This window comes from Leucoraja erinacea, chromosome 4, assembly GCF_028641065.1.
Source record: "Leucoraja erinacea ecotype New England chromosome 4, Leri_hhj_1, whole genome shotgun sequence".
Classification (NCBI taxonomy): domain Eukaryota; kingdom Metazoa; phylum Chordata; class Chondrichthyes; order Rajiformes; family Rajidae; genus Leucoraja; species Leucoraja erinaceus.
Window position 1 is genome coordinate 82,655,572 of NC_073380.1, and position 22,168 is coordinate 82,677,739.

The following is a 22,168-nucleotide window of genomic DNA, read 5'->3' on the forward strand; positions in this document are numbered from 1 at the left end:
CTTGCCCGAGCCAGACTCTCACCAGTGCCATTGCTGGATGAATTAAAAAAAGGTTACTGCATTTTCCAGCAAAGCAAGAGGCACCTCCTCCACCATCTCGATGAAGTCCTATAACTTGCTTCTTCAACCTTGAGCTCTGCACTTCACTAGCACCAGCACCGACAGTTCATGGTGACCTTCATGGGACAAGCAGGCAATGCTGAGAGTGGTTGACTTAAACAGTCCCATAGCTATTTCAGGTCTACTATAGTGATTTTTAAAAATATATTGATTTGTAATTGAGTTTAATGTCCTTTCTAGTCTCAAATACATGTCATAGAGTTGGCAAATCCTTTTGCTGAACTAAAGATTGTGGCAATATTCTTGAGATTTTCTTTCTCTATCCCATGGTTTTATAAATCATGTTACAGGTAATAATGTTAAAGCCATTGGTTGTTATCAAGCAACTTGATTTTAAACAGCTGTTGCTGGAGAATATAATAGTGATTTAAAAAAAAAAATAAGTACATTGATGCTCATGACTTGCCCTGACAACAGAAAAGTGAGTCATCTGGGCCACAGTTGATTCTGTTTGTAAACCTGCTAAAAATATGATGTAAGAGGCATCTAATGTAGAGCTCCTGCAGTGGCAAAATAGCAGCTTAGGTTTCAATATTACCAGTATTTTGAAACCCAAGCAAAACTCAAGTCCTTTGCAAATTAATGGCCAATAATTTATTGTTTACTGGAAGCAAAATTAACCACATCTCTCTGGCCCTTGATTCAATATATAAGGCCTGTGCTTAATCATTTTATTTCAAATCAGCTTTTTGGATTCCTTTCTCTGAATCCCAGTCTCCTGGCAATCTTCTATGGCTGGAAAGGCCAAGGCTGAATTTGGACACGTTACTCACAAAGTAGTCCCTGCTTTCTCCTTGTTTCCCCTCCCCTTCCCAGCTCTCCCACAGCCCACTGTCTCCGCCTCTTCTCCGCCCCCACATCAGTCTAAAGAAGGGTCTCGACCCGAAACGTCGCCTATTCCTTCGCTCCATCTATGCTGCTTCACACGCTGAGTTTCTCCAGCATTTTTGTCTCCCTTCAAGTAATTTGACCTGGTCAGATATCATAGTGTAATAGCATCCCCCAACATAATTACTGACTGATCAGCCAAAATAAGTATTATTCCATGCTTATCCTGCTCTGCAGCAGTTAAACTCTTTAATTGACAAATATTTTCTGTCCTGATCCTATTCTGCTTTATCTACACCATCCACACTATATATGTGACATTTGGTTTCACTGTTGGTGGTTAGCAGCTTGAACTTAATCAGCAATACATTTCAGCTACCTTTGCTGCTTGGTCTGCTGTACCTAGTTTAATATCGTCTGTATGCAACACTTATTTGTATTGGGCTTCAACGCCTAAATCATTAAGGTAGATGATAAATGGTAACACTGGTCATTAACAATCATGGTTATTTTATGGGGCAACTGGGGCAGTGGGGTCTCGTTAAGGTGGAAGGGTAGAAAGCTGTAAGGCCTTTGCTGAGGTTTTAAAATGCTCCACTTCTATTCATGCATTGGATTGTGCAGTTTCAAATGGGGCAGGTAGTTAAGTGCAAAATGCAGCCTCTCTACACCTATGGACTTTGAACATATTTACCAAATAAATAAACCATTTTAAAATGAAACTGAATAATTATTTAAGGAAAGAGCCTGGATTGTTTATCCAGTAACTAAAAGATAGATAAACGTACCAGTACAAAACCCAGGAACAGTTGCATTGTCCTGTGGAAACAACTCATTATGTTATATTTCCTGGAGTCGTCATTATACATTACAGAAATGTGCCCTTCGGTCCAATTCGTCCATTCCACACTCAGTTAGTTGCCTAACTGAGCGGGTCCCACTTGCCTGCACCTTGCCCATATCCTTTCATACCCTTCCTATCGATGTATCAGTCAAAGTTTTTTAAAGCTGTAATTGTACCTGCCTCTACGACTTCCTCTTGCAGTCCATTGTATGTGTACACCATCCTCTTCATCACCTTTGAAGGCAAGTTATTAAATTAGGCAATAATAACATTTGTTTCATTCTCATTGATATGTGTGAAACTAAAGAAAGTGCCTCACCCATTGAAACATAAGATAGAGTGGTGTGCAGTGTGTTTGTTAGGTGCGTCTGCTGCAAGTAATTTGCTGCTAACACTGCAATTATTGTTAATATGTTCAGATACCTGCTGAGGAGTGTAGATCAGTGCATGTTCCCTTAACCATAGTGACCTCCCCATTACTAACCACTCCCCATTGTCTCCAGTATAATTGTAGTGTCCCCACCTCTAGCTCGCTCTCTAGCTCCAGTGATGACCACGGACAGCTACAGCATAGTGCAAAAGAGTTAGTTTAATAAACAGTTACAGTAAAAGACTTGTGTGTGTAGTAAGTCATTTTACATGGTGTCAGAAGCGGCTTACGCACCCGCTCTGGCCGGCTGGTCAAGCCGCTGGTCCGCTACGGGGAGCTCGCATAGTGTTGTACTGTTGCCGGTGCGGTTGATATTCGTAGCGTATGAGCCGTGGTCACTCTGTATAGTACCTGCCATGCTTTTGTTTCTAAGAGGAAGGATGTAGATCAGTGCATGTTCCCTTAACCATAGTGACCTCCCCATTACTAACCACTCCCCATTGTCTCCAGTATAATTGTAGTGTCCCCACCTCTAGCTCGCTCTCTAGCTCCAGTGATGACCACGGACAGCTACAGCATAGTGCAAAAGAGTTAGTTTAATAAACAGTTACAGTAAAAGACTTGTGTGTGTAGTAAGTCATTTTACAAGGAGTTGAGACTTTTGCGTTACCAGTATGGATATTTGAATAATGTAACAAAATATAACATAAGCTTTGTTTCTCACTCCTACAACAGAGTTCTTGTGATTGCAGCCACCTCTCCATTCCCACTAACAAGGTTGTAATGTCTAAGTGCATCTGTAATTTTTGGTTTCAGGTGAACCTGAGCAGTCACCAGTACCTGTTCACGGCTGTGGTGAATGCAGCTGAAATGCCATGTTTGTGTCTGCGCCATGATGTTGATGCACTTTTGTGGCAGCCACAGCCAAAGCAGGAGACCATGTGGCAACATATTGGGACGTTCAATGCTTTGGGTAGGTGAAGACTTTCATTTGTGCACCAGCACTTTCAATTGGTTAGACAGCCTCTGCTACAAGGAAATCTGCTTGAGACCTAGAGAGGGTTGGTACTTACCTAAAATTGATCTCACCTGTATCCACCTATTACTTTGTCTTGCCCTTCCTCTCTTCCACCTCCCCACCCCTTCCCCCACAATCAGTCTGAAGAAAAGTCCCAACTCGAAACGTTGTTCTAAGGAGATGCTGCCTGACCTCCTGATTTTCTCCAGTGCTTTGTTGAAGTTTGATAGTCAGTTGATGACATCTGGGTCGGCCATGTGGATTGCTTCATTTCCTGTGATACAAGTCTAAGGCTGGGGTTCCCTCAGTGAGTTTACCTCTCACACATGTGCAGTAATTTAATAAATATGTAGGATTTTATTTACATGATCCATAAACCCAAGGAATTGGCTTAAAAAGAGGATGTGGTTAATAATCTTATTTCCTGTTTTTGTTGTTAAATTATGTTCAAGATTGTTATAAAGATGACACCAATTTGAGATGGCAATGTTTCCAAGCCAATGACAGTGAATGTAGTGGGGTATCTTTATAAAACATTGGTTAGACCCTCCAACTGGAGAACAGTGTGTTGATCTGGTCACCATACTATAGGAAGGATGGAATAGCATTGGAGAGTGTGCAGGGGAGATTTATCAGGATGTTGCCTGGGATGGTTTTAACGATGACAGGGGATTGAATCAGATGGATTTGGTTACCTTGCAGTAGGGGAGGCTGAGGGGAGACCCGATAAAGATATACAGAATTATGAGGGGCATAGGTAGGGTAGATAGCAGAAAACCCTTTCTCCTGGTAGAAATGTCCAAAAAAGAGGATATAGGTTTAGAATAAAAGATTAGTAAGTATCTGGAGAAGAACCTTTTTCATCAAAAAGGTGGTGGAATCTAGAATGTGTTTCCTGAGTGGTTGGTGAAGGCGGGTACTCTCAAAAGTTAAGTATATAAAAAAAGCATTGGATAGCGCAGCATGGTAGGTTACAGACCAAGTGCTGGCAGATGGGTTTACCATAGATGGACACTTAATGGTCAGCATTGACAGTTTCCTTGAATGTACAGTGGAGTATATATGATTAGTTACCCATTGTGATGGAGCAGGAAAGTGGCGCAATACATTGGCAGTACATTTTATTGATGAGCATTTTGGGGGAAATGGGTGATTGGAATAGTTAATGCATCTTTTAGCTCTTGTTTTGATAACAAGCGTGTTTCCATAGCAATGTTTGCCTCTACCTCTGCTACATCTCACATGTTGCTAAAATCCTCACCAGTAACGTGCAGAGATGCAATCCACACAAATGCCTAGCCATTCTTCCTTGTTCTACTATCCATTAATCCACTGGCTTCCCATCTCCCACCGGATCACCTACAAAATCCTGGTCCTCACCTACAAAGCCCTCCACCATCTGCCCCCCCCATATCTCACTGACCTCCTCTCCCCCTACCAACCCTCACGGTCCCTCAGATCCACATCAGCCGATCTCCTCTCCATCCACAAATCCAACCTCCGCAGTTTTGGGGACAGAGCCTTCTCCAGGGCATCTCCCAGGCTCTGGAACTCCCTCCCCCAACTGATCCGCAATTCCGTGTCCCTCACCATCTTCCAGTCCCGCCTCAAGACCCATCTCTTCACCTCTGCCTATCCTTAGCCCCACGTCCCCCCCTCCCTTTTCATCTGTGCTTGAATTGCCTCATATTGTGTTTTGAATTGAATTCTGTCTTTAATTTGTGTACTAGTCATGTCTCTACTATTTATTTCATTCCGCTTACATGTTTTTCCTCTACTTGCTAAATTTTTGTACGGTGTCCTTGAGACTCTTGAAAGGCACCCATAAATAAAATGTATTATTGTTATTATTATTATTATTATTATTAACTCAAGGTCATCCAAAACTCTGAAATATTAAGTGACTTGAGTCCCAACTTGAATCCAACCAATTAACACATCTCACTTGTGCATGCAGACCTGGAAGGCAGTGTTTTCATTTTCAAATCCATCTTTGATTTCAATCCCTTCATGGTCTATCCCTGTAACATCCTCGAAGATAGCTGCTATTCCAGTATAAGACACTGGAACCTCCAAATATTTTTATATGTTTCTTCTCCACATTGGTTCCAACTGTGCATTTAGAGATGTGAGCGTTTATTCTCAAAATTACCTGGGCTGAAACTGTGATTTAAAGGTTGATCTTCAGGCCACATGAGGCCCCAGACCTGAAAGATGGACATGGTATTAGCACATAAGTGCTTCCATCGATCAAATGCCTCTGATTTCTTGTGGTAGCAAAACTGCTTCACCTCAGTAAATACTATTTCAATTACTGCTTTAAGCTTTAAATCACTCCTGAAATTTTCAGACATTGAAAATCGCAACTCTCACTTTTCTCTCAGCTAAAATTGTGTTTGATGGTGATTTCAGGATTTAAGCTATGTTTTGATGAGCTTGGAACAGCACAGTTTCCTTCGTTAAATAACTTTGAATAGGTTGAATACCTGGGTATCATTGAATCCTTGAGTCATGTGGTACATTATTGCCTGGCTCAATAATCCATTTAAATCACACGGATATTTTGAACATTTCTGGTCTTTCCCTACAACTGACCATGCAAGATTGTTTGGTCTTAAATTACCTACTGTTAAATATTCAATAGCAACAGAAATATAAATTAATATTGCATTTTTAACGTTGTAAAATCTTCCAAGGCCCTTCTCAGGAGCATTGTCAAACAAAATTAATGCCAACTACTCAAAGCAGTAGGACAAGTGACCACAAAAAAGGTTTAAGTAGCATCTGAATGGCAGAAGGAATCTTGGAAAGACAGAGAGAATATAAAGTAGGAGTATGGTGGGTTGTGTACCGAGATAAAACACGACAGAGTATTAATTTTGAATAGTGAGAGATTGAAAGATTTGGTTCAGAGGGACATAAGTTCTGGGACATTAAACATCACAATTATAATATTTAGAAGAACATACAATACATTGGTCTTTATTGCAAGAAGATTTAAATATAAGGGTGGTGAAATCTTGCGCCAATTATATAGAACTAATATTTGGAATTATGTGTGCAAGTCTAGTTATCCTACCTTATGGAATTATATACTTGCGGTAGATGAAGTTAGACATAATTGACATGGAATGTTTGACTTCTAAAGAGAGATTAAGCAGACTGGGACAATACATTTTAGAAGAATGACCTCTTGCCGCAATATACCAAATACATGCAGGGCTTTAGAGGGTAAATGTGGATTTGATATATCCTATGGCTGCGGTGTTGAAAACCAGGTCTTACAGTCTCTAAATAATGGATTGGCCTCCCAGATCAGAGTTGAGAATAAATTTATTCTCTCATAAGATAGTAGATTTTTGCAATTCTCTATCTGACAGAGCTTTAGATTTTCACCGCTGGAATGTATTCAAAACAGATCAAAGGATTTTTAGATACAGTTCGAAGGAAATCTGTGGATATGAGCTTAGTGCAGGAACGAGGCACCGAGGTCAAAGATCAGCCATGCTATTTGACATATTTTATGTTCTTATGAGATTTAGGGAGGGAATTTTATGTTCTTATGAAGTTTAGGAAGGGCCATTCAGCCCACTGTTGCACCTATTGTCTATAATTCAGAGTTTAAGGTCCAAAAATAGCAGCCAAATTTCGACCAATTCAGTTCACTCCACGTGGCAGCAAGAAGTGACTAGCCACCACCCTCCTCGTGGGCATTTAAGGGCGAACTGTGCCAGGAAAAGCTGCATTTAGGGAGGAATTTCTTTAGTCAGAGGGTGGTGAATCAGTGGAATTAATTGCCACAGTGAGCTGTGGAGGCCAAGTCAATAGATATTTTTAAGGTGGAGATTGATAGATTCTTGATGAGTACGGGTGTCAATGGTTATGGGGAGAAGGCAGGGAAATGGGGCTGAGAGGGAAAGATGGATCAGCCATGATAGAATGGTGGAGCTGATGCTTGATGGGTCAAACGTCCTAATTCTGCTCCTACAACTTATGATTTCAGAAAATTTGCAATGAAGCTAAAGACATAAATACTGTTGGTGCGGTTTCAAAATTAGGAGTGTACAAATAGCCACAATTGATAGAAAGAACACAGAATTCTGATGATTGGTCTGAAGAAATTTGAAAATATGGATGAAAACTTTAAATTGAGAAACAAACTACACTTGAAGTTAGTGCCCTAGTCTTTGACAACACCACTCCTTTCCGTTGCATTCAGTACTGCACCTCGTTTGAATCTTGTTTGCTCGTCTGCTATTTCATATAAACAACTTTACCTGTCACATCTGAAAGTCTGATTAATATGACATTTCCCAAGCCTAGATTCATCCTTGCCCAGGCATCTGGAAATCGACTGCCAGAATGGACCAGTGCAATATCATGAGAAGTGTCAAATGCTGTCTTCTTGCCCCTCCTACTGCTGCGTTAATAACTCCCTTCATATTATTGTATTTTGTACTTTCTTTTCCTTCCTTTTCCCTCCCGTGTAGTATTGCCTAATTAAAGTGCTTGCATTTATTAATTTCAAAAGATGATACAGAGTCGTAAGCCTGTGTTTATTTCTGATGTAATGCATTTTGTAAAGGTCATATTCCTCTCATCACGCTGGTTAAATCATTGGGACTAAGATGAGAAAGGGTTGTTTTACTTGGAGCATTGTTTTGTGTACTGTTACAGTTGGGGCTGAGTTTAATGGATTTTTGAGCAACAATTGAACTCATTGGTCATTGGGTAGGAAATTGTAATTGCTCTATCACTAATGATTGTGCCTTCACCCTGGCCATAAACTTTGGACACCACAACCTATTTATCTACATAAACACAAAAAGCTGGAATAACTCAGCGGGACAGGCAGCATCTCTGGAGCGAAGGAATAGGTGACGTCATCCATTCCTTCCCTCCGGAGATGCTGCCTGTCCCGCTGAACGACTCCAGCTTTTTGTGTCCATCTTTGGTTTAAACCAGCATCTGCAGTTCCTTCTTACACTATTTAATTACATATTCCACATGCTTTTCCCTAACCCCTGTAGACCAAGACTTGGCCTTCTGTTACTGCTTCTGTCCAACTTCATTCATGAATTCCATTGACCTGCACTGTGGACCTTTGCACTTTAGTTTGCTTTTAGATAAATGTACAGCATGTCAAATCTAGTACACTGTACATGTTTGTGAATTCAAGTCCTACTTGAGCATGTAATCTAGGTTGACACACAAATGCAGTAGAGATAGCACTGCACCTTATTGTCTTTCAAAGACATTAAACAGAGTCGTGTCCTGTCAAGGGGTAGAAAATCTCAAGGCTTTATTCTGAAGAAAAAATAATTCTCTATGGTCGCTGTTTATTTCTCCACAAACAGAGAGGATCAGCTGATCATGGGTCTCAGCTGCTTTGGGAGTTTACGGTGTGCAGAATGGTTTCTCTAATTCCTACATGCCAACAATGACATCAAATAATGTATGCTTTGAAATATACTGAGGATTTGTAAAAAATGTTCAGTGCAATGTTTAATCAAGGCTTTCCATGTTTCAGGCTATGTTCAGGCATCTAAACGTGAGAAGAAGTTTGCAACTTGTGCTCCCGACCATTCATACGCTGCTCTGTGTGAATGCTTCCGACGGGTTTTTATTTACCGCCAGCCCTCGCCTGTTCAAACCGTGCTGTACAACCGAAAGGAAGCCAGGCATGTTGGGCAAGTTGCCAAGCAGCAGGTTGCTAACTTGGAAACCAATGATCCGGTGTTGGGTTTTCAAGCTACAAGTGAGAGGCTATTTGTTTTAACAACAAAGAACTTGTTTGTAATTAAAGTAAATGCCAATAGCTCTCAGTAAAATCAATGCGCTAGTTCGCAGGCTTTGGGACAACATGTAAAGCCATTTGTTACAGTTCTAATTTAGATATGCTTTGCATAATTACAAAGCACATACTGTTATCTGTTTATATAGCTCTGGTTATCTTGGTTATTACTGGTGTTATTCCTTTGAAAAGATCTATGCACAGATGTAACAGATTGTGCTACTTAAATGACACATCTTGGCGATGCATAATTAAAAGTGGTTTCACACTTTGAAATCCAATCGTAAAGCTTCATTTTGTGCATCAGAAATACTGTGTGGGCAATCCTGCTAAATCAAAGTATAGTGGGAAGGAACTGCAGATGCTGATTTACACTAACGATAGGCATAAAATGCTGGAGAAACAGCGGGGCAGACGTCATCTCTGGAGAGAAGGAATGGGTGACTTTTCGGGTCAAAACCCTTTAGACTGAGATTCAGGGGTGAGGGAACTGAGAGATATGGAAGGGTAAGGTGTGAAAACGAGAGATCAAAGGGGACGGAGATCAAGGAAAATATAGAATAGATCACAGTTAACAGGTGACAATGAGGCATACAATATAAAATGTAATCAGGACTACAGGCAAACTAGTCAGACCGAGTATGAGGGAGGGATAGAGAGAGAGGGTTACTTGAAGTTAGAGGTCAATATTCAAATTACAGTTTTCTCCCACCAATAAGGTATCCTTAGAGTTTGTACATCGTAGTATGATATGCGGTGTCTGTCTGGACTTTTCAAACTGCAGCCTGGGGCTAAATATCAAAACAAATATACTACAAATTCTCAAATAAAACGAGAAAATGCTGGAAACACTCAATTCAGGGAGCATCTAGGGAAAGAGACTCAGGCTAATGTCAGAACTGTTGAAATATTGATGCTAACTCTCTTCTAACTGATGTACCCTGACTTGCTGAGTTTTTCCTGCATTTGCAGATTGTATTACACTAGTTGGAGCTCCTGACAGCTAGACACATTTCAATGATTCTTAATTTTGCAAAAACTATGCTATAGCCTCTGTACCAATCAAAGACTCAGTTAGGCTCAGTGCTGTCACTTCATCTTCTTCTAAACATAATTATGAAAACAACTCCAATCCAAAGGAGTCCAGGTCCTCCAGGTCCTCACTAACCAGATGTGTGGGAAGTAACTGCATATGTAGGTTTAAATCAAAGGTAGACACAAAATGCTGGAGTAACTCATGGGGACAGGCAGCATCTCTGGAGAGAAGGAATGTGTGATGTTTTGGGTCAAGACCCTTCTTCAGACTGGTTAGGGCAGTGGTTCCCAACGTGGGGCGTACGCCCCACAGGGGGGCAATTTGATTTTTAAGGGGGGCAATTGAGCGCGACTGAGGAGGTCTGGGTCCAAATTTTCGATTTTTATTTTTTAGGATTTTCCATCAGGTAAACATATGTAGTTTATGTTTCAGATGTTATTTTGAGTAAATTATTTTTTTTGGGTAAATAAGGTCTTTATTGTGTAGTTATTACAACCAAGGTATTGGCGTTTTAAGCTTCTTCAGCTGAAACGGAGTTCACTTTTTAAATGATAAGAATTATATATCACCACATGGGGGGGGGTGGGGGGCATCAGGATTTTAGAGGTGATTAGGTGGGGCATGGCCAAAAAAAGGTTGGGAACCACTGGGTTAGGGATAAGGGAAACGAGAGATATACGATGATGTAGAGAGATGAAGAACAATGAACGAAAGGTATGGAAAAAAATAACGATGATAAAGGAAAAAGGCTTTATTTAGCTGTTGGGTGAAAAAGAGAAGCTGGTGCGACTTGGGTGGGGAAGGGATGGAGAGAGGGAATGCTGGGGCTACCTGAAGTGAGAGAAATTAATATTCATGCAACTGGGCTGTAAGCTGCCCAAGCGAAACATGAGATGCTGTTCCCAATTTGCATTTAGCCTTGCACTGACAATGGAGGAGACCTAGGACAGAAAGGTCTGTGGGAATGGGAAGGAGAATTAAAGTGTTTAGCAACTGGGTGATCTCTCTTAAATTCAGGTGGCCTGAGCGAAGGTGTTTTGCGAAACGATCGCCAAGGCTAAGTTTGATCTCGCCGATGTATAAGAGTCCACATCTTGAACAACGGAAACAGTAGATGAGATTGGAGAAGGTGCAAGTGAACCTCTGCCTAACCTGAAAGGATTGTCGGGGTCCCTGGACAAAGTCGAGGGAGGAGGTATAGAGACAGGTGTTGCATCTTCCTTGGCTGCAGGCGAAGGTACCTGGGGAGGAGGTGGTTTGGATGGGAAGGGATGACTTAACCAGGGAGTTGTGATGGGAACATTCTCTGCGGAAGGCAGAAAAGAGTGGAGATGAGCAAATGTGGCTAGTGGTGGGATCCCATTGGAGGTGGCGGAGATTTTAGAGGATTACTAGACTAAGTGGGACCCGTTGGGTCCCATGTTCACACGGGAGGGCTGGTCCCCCGACGCAATATTCCTCCTCTACACCAATTCCAATATTGGTGGCCAGGGGTGGGGGGGGACTTTCTGGAGCGCTGGTATGGGTGTTGTTGGCTGCAGGGACTACTGGTCTCCAGAGGGCTAGTATGCACATTGTGGGCCAAATGGATTATTGGGGTGGCAGCTCAGGCCACCAAATTCAAATCCATTTTCCTACCATTTCAAGCAGGGTGCAAGGCCACAAAATTCAAGTGCAGTTTCATACCCCTTCAAGCTGGGTGCAAAGCCACCAAATTCAAGTGCAGTTTCATACCATTTCAAGGAGGGTGCAAGGCCACCAAATTCAAATGTATACCATTTCATGCAGGGTGCAACAACACCACATTCAAATGCAGTTCCATTTTCATGCAGGGTGCAAGGCCACCACATTCAAATGCAGTTTCATACCATTTCAAGCAGGGTGAAACCACCATAAAACCCACACAAAACACCACACTCACAGTTCAGTAGACATTCAGTGTGTTCAGTTGATTTACAGCTCAGACAGTCATGACCTCTGCCTCCCCCATCATGCAGAGACTCACACTTCCAGGGTTTATAATCCCTCCCTCTCCCACCGAAAAAGGTGTGACCTTCATGACGTGATTGACAGGAGAAAGATTCTCAACATTTTCTAAACACTAATAACACTTTTATTTTTCATTGATGGGAAGAATCCTCTGCATCTGATGAGTGGAGGGGGACTGAGTAAGATGGCCATAAATCACAGCCGTAAGTGGTAGCGTTTTATCTAAAATCAATATAGTGCAAACAGGAGGTTGTCAAGTTTAGACAAACAACCCTTTGCAGTGCTTTTTACTTCAACCCAAAACCCCCAAACAACCCTTTGCAGTGCCTTTTCACTTCAACCCAAAACCCCCAAACAACCCTTTTTATACCCCTTCCCCAGATCTGTGTGTTGACACAAACCTGTCTCGGAGGTTTATGGACAATTCCTCCGTCTTCATGGCTTGGTTTTTGCTCTGACATGCACTGTCAGTTGTGGGACCTTATATATACAGGTGTGTGCCTTTCCAAATCATGTACAATCAATTTAATTTACCACTGGGGGACTTCAATCAAGTTGTAGAAACATCTCAAAGATAATCAATAGAAACAGGATGCACCTAAACTTAATTTTGAGTGTCATAGCAAAGGGTCTGAATACTTATGTAAATGTGATATTTCAGTTATTTCTTTTTAATTACTTTGTAAAAATTTCTAATGAGCCGTTTTCACTTCTTCATTCTGGGGTATTGTGTGTAGCTTGATGTTTATTAAACTACGGTTTGATAACGGCAAAAAAACGTATACTTAAATTCTGGAAAGACGCTCCTATCCCAACGCTTAAAATGTGGATTACAAATATGTCGGAAATACCGCACCTTGAGGAAATAAGACTTGTTCTAGCAGGAAAACAAGAGCAATTCTTAAGAATATGGTCACCTTTCATTGATTTGTTACATGTGTAATATGGTGCAACACAACCCTGGAAAGCAACTCTTTTAGAACTAGGTGATGGGTGTGAATCGTCAGGGATTAGGCACATTACCTTTCCTTCTTGCTTAGCCTTACCTTTTTTAGTTTCCTTACTTATTTTCTTTTTCTTTTCTTAAGGCCCCCCTTTTCTGTGGGGTCTTTTTTTTCTTCTTTTCTTTTCACATTTTCATGCACGCTGTCTACTTAGCCATTATCATTCACTTAACGCCAACTACTGCAGACTACACTCCATTACTATCCTCCCTCTTTTCTTCTTTCTCTTTTGTTTCTCCTTTTCTATTATAGGTTAAAGTTTAAAAACAAATTAAAAAAAAAAAAAGTTGTACAAGAAATGTAATATGTTGCATATTATGATAAAGACGTATGTACATTGCTTCTAATAAAATAAAAAAAGTAATTGTAAAATTAAAAAGAAAAGATTAAAAAAAAATGAAATTAATCCATTTTAAAATAAGGCTGTAATGCAACAAAATGTGAAAAATCTGAATGCACTGTATTATCAGATGAAACCTCTTCATTCTGAACTATTCCCCATTTCTATCACCACGGATGTAACCTAGATGCTATGTATGATTGTTCTTGAAAGCGAGCATTTTACTGGGGTGTGAAATACTGGGTAAGTTCCATACTTCCTGTGTGAAATGAATGAGATGCACAAGCCACAGAACCAGACAGCTGAAACTGATATTAAATGGCTGCCACTTTACACAGGGTGACATTAGGTCTGTGCTGTGATTCAAAGGTAACATTCATCTCTGAATCAGAATATATGTGTGTTCCACCTCTACCAAAGAGACAAAAATACAGGCAGGTTCTTCTGCACTGCATTGATGGATGGCTGTATTATTGGAGGATAGAGACTCTGCTGTCAGGTATTAGTCATGGGAGGTAGAACTGTGGGAGGTATGGTGCAGTGGAAGGAGCAGTACTGAGGAAGCACTGCACTGTGGGAGTGTCGATACTGCAGGAAAGCTTCACGATCAGAGAGGGAAACAGCAGAGAGGATTGCACTGATGGTGGGAGAGTACTGCAGAAGGGTCATTGACATGGGGACAGTGCCTCACAAGGACTGCTCTGATGAAGGTGCAGTACAGCATGGAGGCTGCACTGATAGAGCAGTTCAGTGCACTACTGCAAAGATGGTGGGGAACTACAGCACGATCGCTGCACTGGTGGAGGGGCAGTACAGTGTTTTCTATACTGATGGAGGAGCAGTGCATCACACTACCCTGTTAAAGAGGCAGTACAACATGATCGCTGCGCTGGTGCGGCATGATCTCTGCACTGATGGAGGGGCTGCATACCACAATGGCTGCACTGGAGCGGTACAGCGCAGGAACAGTGATGCAGAGACAGTACTGCATGAGCGCTGCACTGATGTTAGCGCTGTGCCTCAAGAGGGTTGCACTGCTAGAAATGGCATCTTTAGGAAGAATCATTAAACAGAGGCCCCATCTGCCCTCTCGGGTAGAGGTAAAAGATCTCAAGGCCCGATTGGAAGAACAGCATTGGCGTTCTCCCCAACCTCTTAGACAATATTGGCTTCTCCAACAATAGCTGTAAGGAAGGGTTATATGTCATTATTTCACATTTTTTGTTGGAATTTGCTACATACAATTTGACAACTCTGCTCTCACATTATGAGAATGACTGCACTTCAAAGCTGCTTCATTGATTAAACTACTTTGGGGAATGTTGTGGTATGAAAGGTAACGAGGAAATGATTTCAAGCTCAATGAAGTATATGATATATGCACATGCCACATGTGGGGAATTTTGCTTAACCCAGATTTTTATGTTGCAGGTAAGTTTGTTCCTATGATTTTTTCAGATCATCATGTGCATGGTTTTAGCTGGTGTAGTTTACTCTGTGGTGTAGTGGTATGAGGCTGTGATACAGTGAAAAATGTTGTCCTTTGGCTGACATGGTAAACTTGCTCATGGCTACTCTGTAAATAGACATGAAAGCTCATAAGATTTCTTCCTTCAACTAATATGCACCAATCCAGACTATCTATTTTCATCCCTCTAATTAGTTTTAATCATGCCTCTCCAACTATATCACACAATGAAGCACCCTGCCAAAGTAGTCAAATGAAATAAAAATCCAGATGAGTCACTAATGCTCTCTGAGGAAATAGACACATTTTCCCCGTAATTTTGACCTGCATATGTCCAGTTTCTCACAAACATGGTTGTCTCCTAAATGCCTTTTTAAAGACCTTAGCAAGCCACTATAGCTTGGATAATGGGACAAGCAATTAAAATTATAGCCACATTCTCAAAATGGATTTAAAAAAAAAAGAAATCGTGTCAACGTGGCTGAAGTTTCTGTACTAGCTCCAGCATACTGAGTCTAGGATCTATTGACCAGTCACATAAATAGTTGATTTTGTGCTCTGATGAAATATCAAAGCAGGTTCTTAGATGCAAGTCATCTTGCTGTGGTACTGGATTATGAGATCAAAGACAATGTAGAAATCATTGGTGAATTTAACCAGTGGTTAAGGAACAGCTTAGCACAGCTAAACCAGAGGTAACCCGTTGTAGTGAACACGGAGTTGTCTGTTAAAGAACGAGGCAGACACGAAGTTTGTCTGAAATACTGGTTCTTTATTCTACACTAACTCTCCTCACCAACACTTTGCGCGCGTGCGCTTAACCCTTAAATACTCCCCAGGGGCACCCGTGACCAAACTGTGACCCCTATCTCTCATCACCGGGACACGTGGACCCCCCCCCCCCCCCAAGAGCCGAATGTTATGTACAGTGCGTGGCCCATCACCCAGTGACGCCACATTACCCCCCCAGAAGCGGAGGCACAAAAACGGACGGGCAGCCGAACGAGGCGGCTGGACATCGTACGTACGTCCCCACGCAAATGTTTATTTTCTGGTAAGTACGAACGAGGTGGGACCCTCGATGGCGGACGCCCTCGACGGTGAGGCTGGGCCACCTGGACTGGCTCGCTCAGGTCCAAATGGGCCGGCTTCAAATGTGCCCCCGAAACAGTCTCCCCCCCGATCCCCCATGTCCAATTGAAAAGTCGTGGGCCCATGCCGTAGCACCCGAAAAGGACCTTCGTAAGGGCGCTGCAAGGGCGACCTGTGGGCGTTGTGGTGGAGGAAGACATACTGACTGTCCGCAAGAGCCGGCGGCACGTGAAATGGAGCGACACCATGCCGAGACGTTGGGACAGGAGCCAGGGCGCCGACCCTCTCCCGCAGTCAGACCAACATGGATGACGGCGACTCCTGGGGGCCGCCAGCGGTTGGGATAATTTCCCCGGGCACGGTCAGTGGAATGCCGTAAACCAACTCGGCTGATGAAGCCTGCAAGTCCTCATTTGGGGCGGTGCAAATTCCCAGCAGGACCCACGGCAACTGGTCCATCTTATGAGGCGAGCCTTCAAAGCGTCCTTAAGCCGGCGGTGGAATGTTCCACCAACCCATTTGACTGGGGGTGATAGGCCGTCGAGTGGTGGAGCTGAGCCCCCAACAGGCTAGACCATTGCAGACCACAGCTCCGACGTGAATTGGGCACCCCGGTCAGATGAGATATCCAGCGGTATCCCGAAACGGGCAACCCAATAGGCCACCAAAGGCACGCGCGCATGACATGGTCGAGGTATTGACAAGCAGGATGGCCTTCGACCACCGGGTGAAATGGTCCACCACGGCAAGCAAGTGTGAAATTCCGCAGGTATGGAGGCAGCGGCCCCACAATATTCACGTGGTCGAAACGTTGGCGAAGCACCGCAAAGTCTTGAACTGGCGCCCGGACGTGTCACTAAACCTTCGATGTTTGACAGGGAATGCACGTCTGGGCCCAATGACCGACCTGCTTCCACAATCCGTGCCGTACGAATCTTGCAGCAACCAATGCCACCGTCGCCCGGATGGATGGGTGGGCCGAACCATGAATGGCGTCGAAAACTCGATGACGCCAGGCCGCCGGAACAATAGGCCGCGGCTGCTCCGTGGAGACATCACACTGGACAGTGATGTCAGCAGAAGGCCGAAGGGCATACGCACAAATTCGAAAAGCCCGAAAGGATGATGATAGCCGCTTTGTGCACATCCTCTGGTCGCAAGGGGATCTGATTGTACCCCCTGACCAGGTCGATTTTGGAGAAGAATCTAGCTCCAGATAGATGAGCAGAGAAGTCATGATTGTGTGGGACGGGGTAACGGTCTGCAACTGTAGCGTCATGCAGGTGGCGGTAGTTGCCACAAGGCCTCCAGCCGCCGGAGACCTTGGGCACTATGTGCAATGGGGTGGCCCATAGGCTGTTTGATCGCCGGACAATTCCCATTGCTTCCATCTTGTGGAACTCCGCCTTCGCCAGCCGGAGTTTTTTGGGGGCCAGTCTGCGGGCGTGAAGCAGTGGTCCCGAAGTCGGAATGTGATGTTGGACCCCATGCTACGGGTTGACTAAGTCGAACTGAGGGGTCAGGATAGCCAGGTACTCTCCCAAAATGTGTGCGTAGATATTGTCCACCGCCGCCACCAGGTTGCGAATTGGCACAGCAGACGCAGCAGGGCGCAAGGAGATTGCCTCGAGCGTAGAAGCATGGACAAGGCGCTGTCCCTTCACGTTCTCCAGCAGAGATTGCACCCGGAGAAAATCTGCACCCAACAATGGCTGGGTCACTTCTGCCACTGTAAATGGCCAAGAAAAATGGCAGGCGCCAAATATCACAGGTATGGTGCAGACCCCATACGTCCATATGGAGCTGCCATTCGCAGCAGTCAATAAGGGCTCCCGCTTACTGGCACTTGTGTCCATCCTGGACAGGGGCACCACACTGACCTCGGCCTTCGTATCAACCAAAAATCTTCAGCCCGAATGGCGGTCCCAGGCGTAAAGGCGATGAACTTTGCCGAACGCTGCGGTGATTACTGGCGGCCTGCCCCAGAGTTTCCTGGAAACGCACAGGGTGGGCGGCATTTGCGGGCTGCCGAGCCCCAACGCTGGTGGTAAAAGCGCCACTCCCCTTTAGGGGCAGGCTCCGGATGCTCCATGGAGCCCATGGTGGGCATGGCTGTAGGCCTCTGCGCCTTCCAGGGCACTGTGGACCAAAGATCTTATAGCAGAGCAAGATGGCCTACTCCTACGCAAAACACGTAGTACGGTCATGAGCAGATTCATGGGCGATTATAGGACCCATTTTAGCAACCAGCCTCCGCCATCTTGTTCCGCCATCTTGCTCCGCCATCTTGCTTCCGGCCAAAGATCGGATCTTTGCTTCCGCCTCCGGTCCTGTATCTTCACTTTGGTCTTTGACTTGGGCGGGGAGAGGGGGGGTGCGCAGCCCGGGGCAGCAGGGAGGCCTGAGGCCTTGGCGGGGTGAGGGCGGTGCGCGACTCGGGGCAGCGGTGAGAGGATCTTTGCTGTCCCACTTCCTGCAGTCTGGACAGCCACAGCTCTTCGGAAAACTCCGCTAGCTTACCCCTTCGAGGATTGGGCGAATGTCATCTGGAAGCTGTTGCAGGTATTCAAAAAGCATGCAATGGTGGTGGCCGTCCATGAGCGAGAGCATCTCGCTCATTTGAGCCGATGGTTTACGGTCGCCGAGCCCGCCCATGTTGTGAATGCAGGCCGCTCACTCCATCCGACTGAGGCCGAAGGTATGGAGCAGCAGCGCCTTCAGGCCACCATATATATCGGCCGCAGGTGGATCCTGCAGGAAGGGGATGATTCGCCCGGCCGTTTCTTGGTTGAGTGCGCTGACCACATAATGTTAGTGAGTCTCGTTTGTTATCCCACGGACGAAGAATTGGGATTCGGCCTGCTGGAACCATACCTGCGGCTGGGTGGTCCAGAAGGTTGGCAGCTTCGGCGCTGAGTTGGGCCTGGTTGTCAGCGGCGGCGAAGGGTTGGGTTTTGTCGCGGTGCATTTTTCTTCCAGAACATCTATTCTGGACGTTGGGGTGACCAAATGTAGCGGACGCGGAGTTGTCCGGTAAAGATCGAGGCAGACACAAAGTTTGTCCGAAATACTGGTCTTTATTCTACACTAACTCTCCTCACTCACCAATATTGTGCGCACGTGATTAACCCTTAAATACTCCCCAGGGGCACCCGTGACCCCTATCGCTCGTCACCGGGAGACGTGACCTCCCCCCCCCCCCCCCCCCCAAGAACCGACGGTTATGTACAGTGCGTGGCCCATCACTCAGTGCTGCCATACCTTCATCTTTATTACCTGCTTCATGTTTCAACCCATCCCTTTAGGTCTTGCAGAAATGCCTTAAAGTTGTGTTATGTTGTGAGCTGAATTCAATCAGCCTTCTTCAGTTTGCACTGCAAGGGTTGCATTTGCATTTGCATTCGCAGCCACGATCATCGACAAATCTGCTTGATAGAGCTTGAGCTCCAACTGACTTACATTTTGAGGCCCAGGCTCAGTGGTGATAATCAAACAAACTGGACATGGAATCACAGAGATGACATTAATATTTGAGAAATGAAAGTCCAGGTGAGGTGGAGGAATAGATGCACCTGCTAGTGCTTGTCCCCAAATCAAACACAAGGAGAGTGTTAAACCAGAGCATAAACAGGCTAGTCATTAATAAATCCAAGAAGGCAATTGGATGAATTCTGTGCAGACAATGGAGAGAATGTGGAATGTTCTCCCACAGGGAAAGGATGAGGTGACTAATGATGGTAGGGTAAGCGGAAGTGGAATGCACATATGAGGGAGCAAGGAAGAGTGGATACGTTGGTAATCTGCCAAAGTGTAGACTGAGAACAGCCAGTCAGACTAACAGTAATCTACAGTAGATGTAACTGTCTTTACATATCTTTGTAAATATAGATCTGCAGATATAGATCTGTCTTTACGTATCTTTAATTTATTCATTTTTAGCAACTGGTCATTACTGGCAAAACCAGTATTTATTGCCCTTGAGAAGGAGGAGATGAGTGCCGCCCCATTGGCCCAGTTGATCAAGATCCCATTGCAATCATAGATAGCTTTCTTCACTGTCCACTTATGATGTCATCTGCAAACTTACAAACCCTGCTACCTACATTCACATCCAAATCTTTATCATAATTTACAAACAATACTGAACCCAGCACTGATCCCTGTGGCACACAAATCTTTTGTTATAGGTCTGTAGTTTGACTTACAACCCTCTGCTTCACCCTCTGTTTCCTACCTTCAAGGTAATTTTGTATCCAGTTGACTAGCTTGCCCTTAATATCTGATCTTCTAGACCAGCCTACCAGTGGCACCTCGTCAAATAACCTGCTAAATAAAGTACATGCAGACAATGTCTACGTACCGCACTCAATAATCTTCTTGGTCATTTTAAAAAAAATCTCAGGCAAATTGGTAACATGTGATTTCCGTCACAGAAAGCCATGCTAATTATCATCAATGTCACCTTTCCAAATGCATGTAGATCCTCTCTCTGAGAGTCCCTTCCAATATTTACCTAACACTGATGTAAGGCTCACTGGTCTGTAGTTGTTTTTCCTTGCAACCTTTCTGAAAAAGAGGCACGACATTGGCCACCCTCTCGTCTTCCGACTCTCACCCGTGATATAAATATCTCTGCTATTGGCACCACAATTTCCTGCTTAGCTTCCCACAATGTCCTTGGATACACTTGCTGACACCGGCTACAGGAATATTTCCCTCTGAAGCAGATTTACTTCAGTTGATGGCACACAAGGCACATTGATGGCAGGTTTGGTCAAATGCTGCCTTGATGTCGAAGGCAGTCATTCTTACCTTGCCTCCAGATTTGTTCAAAGGCTTTCATGAGGGATGGAGTTGAATAATTCTAGTGAAACCCAAAGTGGACACTAGAGAGTACGTTCTTGGTAAGAAAAAAGATTGCTTGATAGCACTCAGGGACACTGTGAATCATTTTGCTGATACCTGAGAGTAGACAGGCTGAGTGGTGATTATTTGGATTGGATTTATTCTGCATGCCCTATGCAATATTTGTACAGATATATCGATAAGGTTTGGAGGAATATGGATTCCTGAAATTCAGGCAAATGGGACAAGTTGTGCTGAATGGCCTGTTTCCATGCTGTTAGGTGGATGCCAGTGCTGTAACTATACTGAAACAGCTCGACTGGAATTACGGCTAGTTCTGAAATGCTGGTCTTCAGTGCTACAACTGGGATGATGTCTGGTCCATACCCTTTGCTGTATCCAGTGCTCTCAGCCATTTCCTGATGTCACAGGGACTGAATAGAACTGGCTGGAGATTAGCTCCTGTTAGGGTGGGGATCTCAGGAGGACGCTGAGATAAGTCATCTATTCAGCAGTCCTGGCTTCAGCCTGGTCTTCAAAACGTGGACCCTAGATGTGCTAAGGCCGTCAGAACATTGACCTGACCTGTTGGATAATTGACCTTGTTGATTTCTTTACTATAACACATGCTTTTGCTGTTTATTATCTATTTTTCTGTGACTTTTTGATAATGTATCTTTTTATGGCATCATCCTTTCTGAGGTGAGAAGCAGGCCAGTTCTTTCTAAGTGCTGGGTTTATACACCACAATTGCAGTGCGGTTTGATTGTATATCAGTATGATGCATGCCAGCAGAGTGAGCATTGAACACATTGACATCATGTGTTCCAAGACCACTACTGGTGGGGAGTCTCAGACCAACTGGACTTTACATCAGAAAGCCACATGAAACTACTGTAAGGTTCTCCATGCAAACTTAAAATCCGCAGTACATTCAAACAAATTACTGCTCGGGGACTAGATGTTTTATAAATACTTGAACAAATAATAAACTGCTGGAGTATCTCAGAGGCTCAGACAGCACTGCAAAATAGCCTCAAAGTATGGTCATTTTAATGAAATTCTCCCCTCGGGATGCTACCTGACCTAGTGCCTGCTGCCAGCAGTTAGTTTTTTACTCAAGATTCCAACATCTGCAATCAGTCATGTCTTCCTCAAAATTAGTTTATTAAAACCACAGCTGGCGACACAACATATACAGATAGTAGCCTGTGCTGAGAGAACAATGGAAAAGCAGAAAACGAAGCACATTTGGATCATCAAAAGGCATTTGTAAAAGGTTATGGCACAAGAATTGGATCTCAAATAATTTGTAGTACAGGTGCACAACCTTTTATCCGAAAGCCTTGGGACCAGACACTTTTCGTAATTCAGAATTTGTCGGTCTTGGGAATGGAAATTTTTTAGCGTAGACTTTAAT

The 22,168-nt window shown here is 43.9% G+C and overlaps 1 protein-coding gene across 1 annotated transcript in view; it reads left to right on the plus strand.

The window, feature by feature from the left end:
* The window catches only part of nudcd1 (NudC domain containing 1), a 168,012-nt gene extending 158,762 nt beyond the window's left edge, over positions 1-9,250 (plus strand). The window contains exons 10-11 of the mRNA XM_055634672.1: positions 2,979-3,135; positions 8,711-9,250. Of these exons, the coding sequence (XP_055490647.1) occupies positions 2,979-3,135; positions 8,711-9,009 (456 nt within the window). The 3' untranslated portion in view covers positions 9,010-9,250. The remainder of the gene's footprint in view (positions 1-2,978; positions 3,136-8,710) is intronic.
* Positions 9,251-22,168: the final 12,918 nt, after the last annotated feature.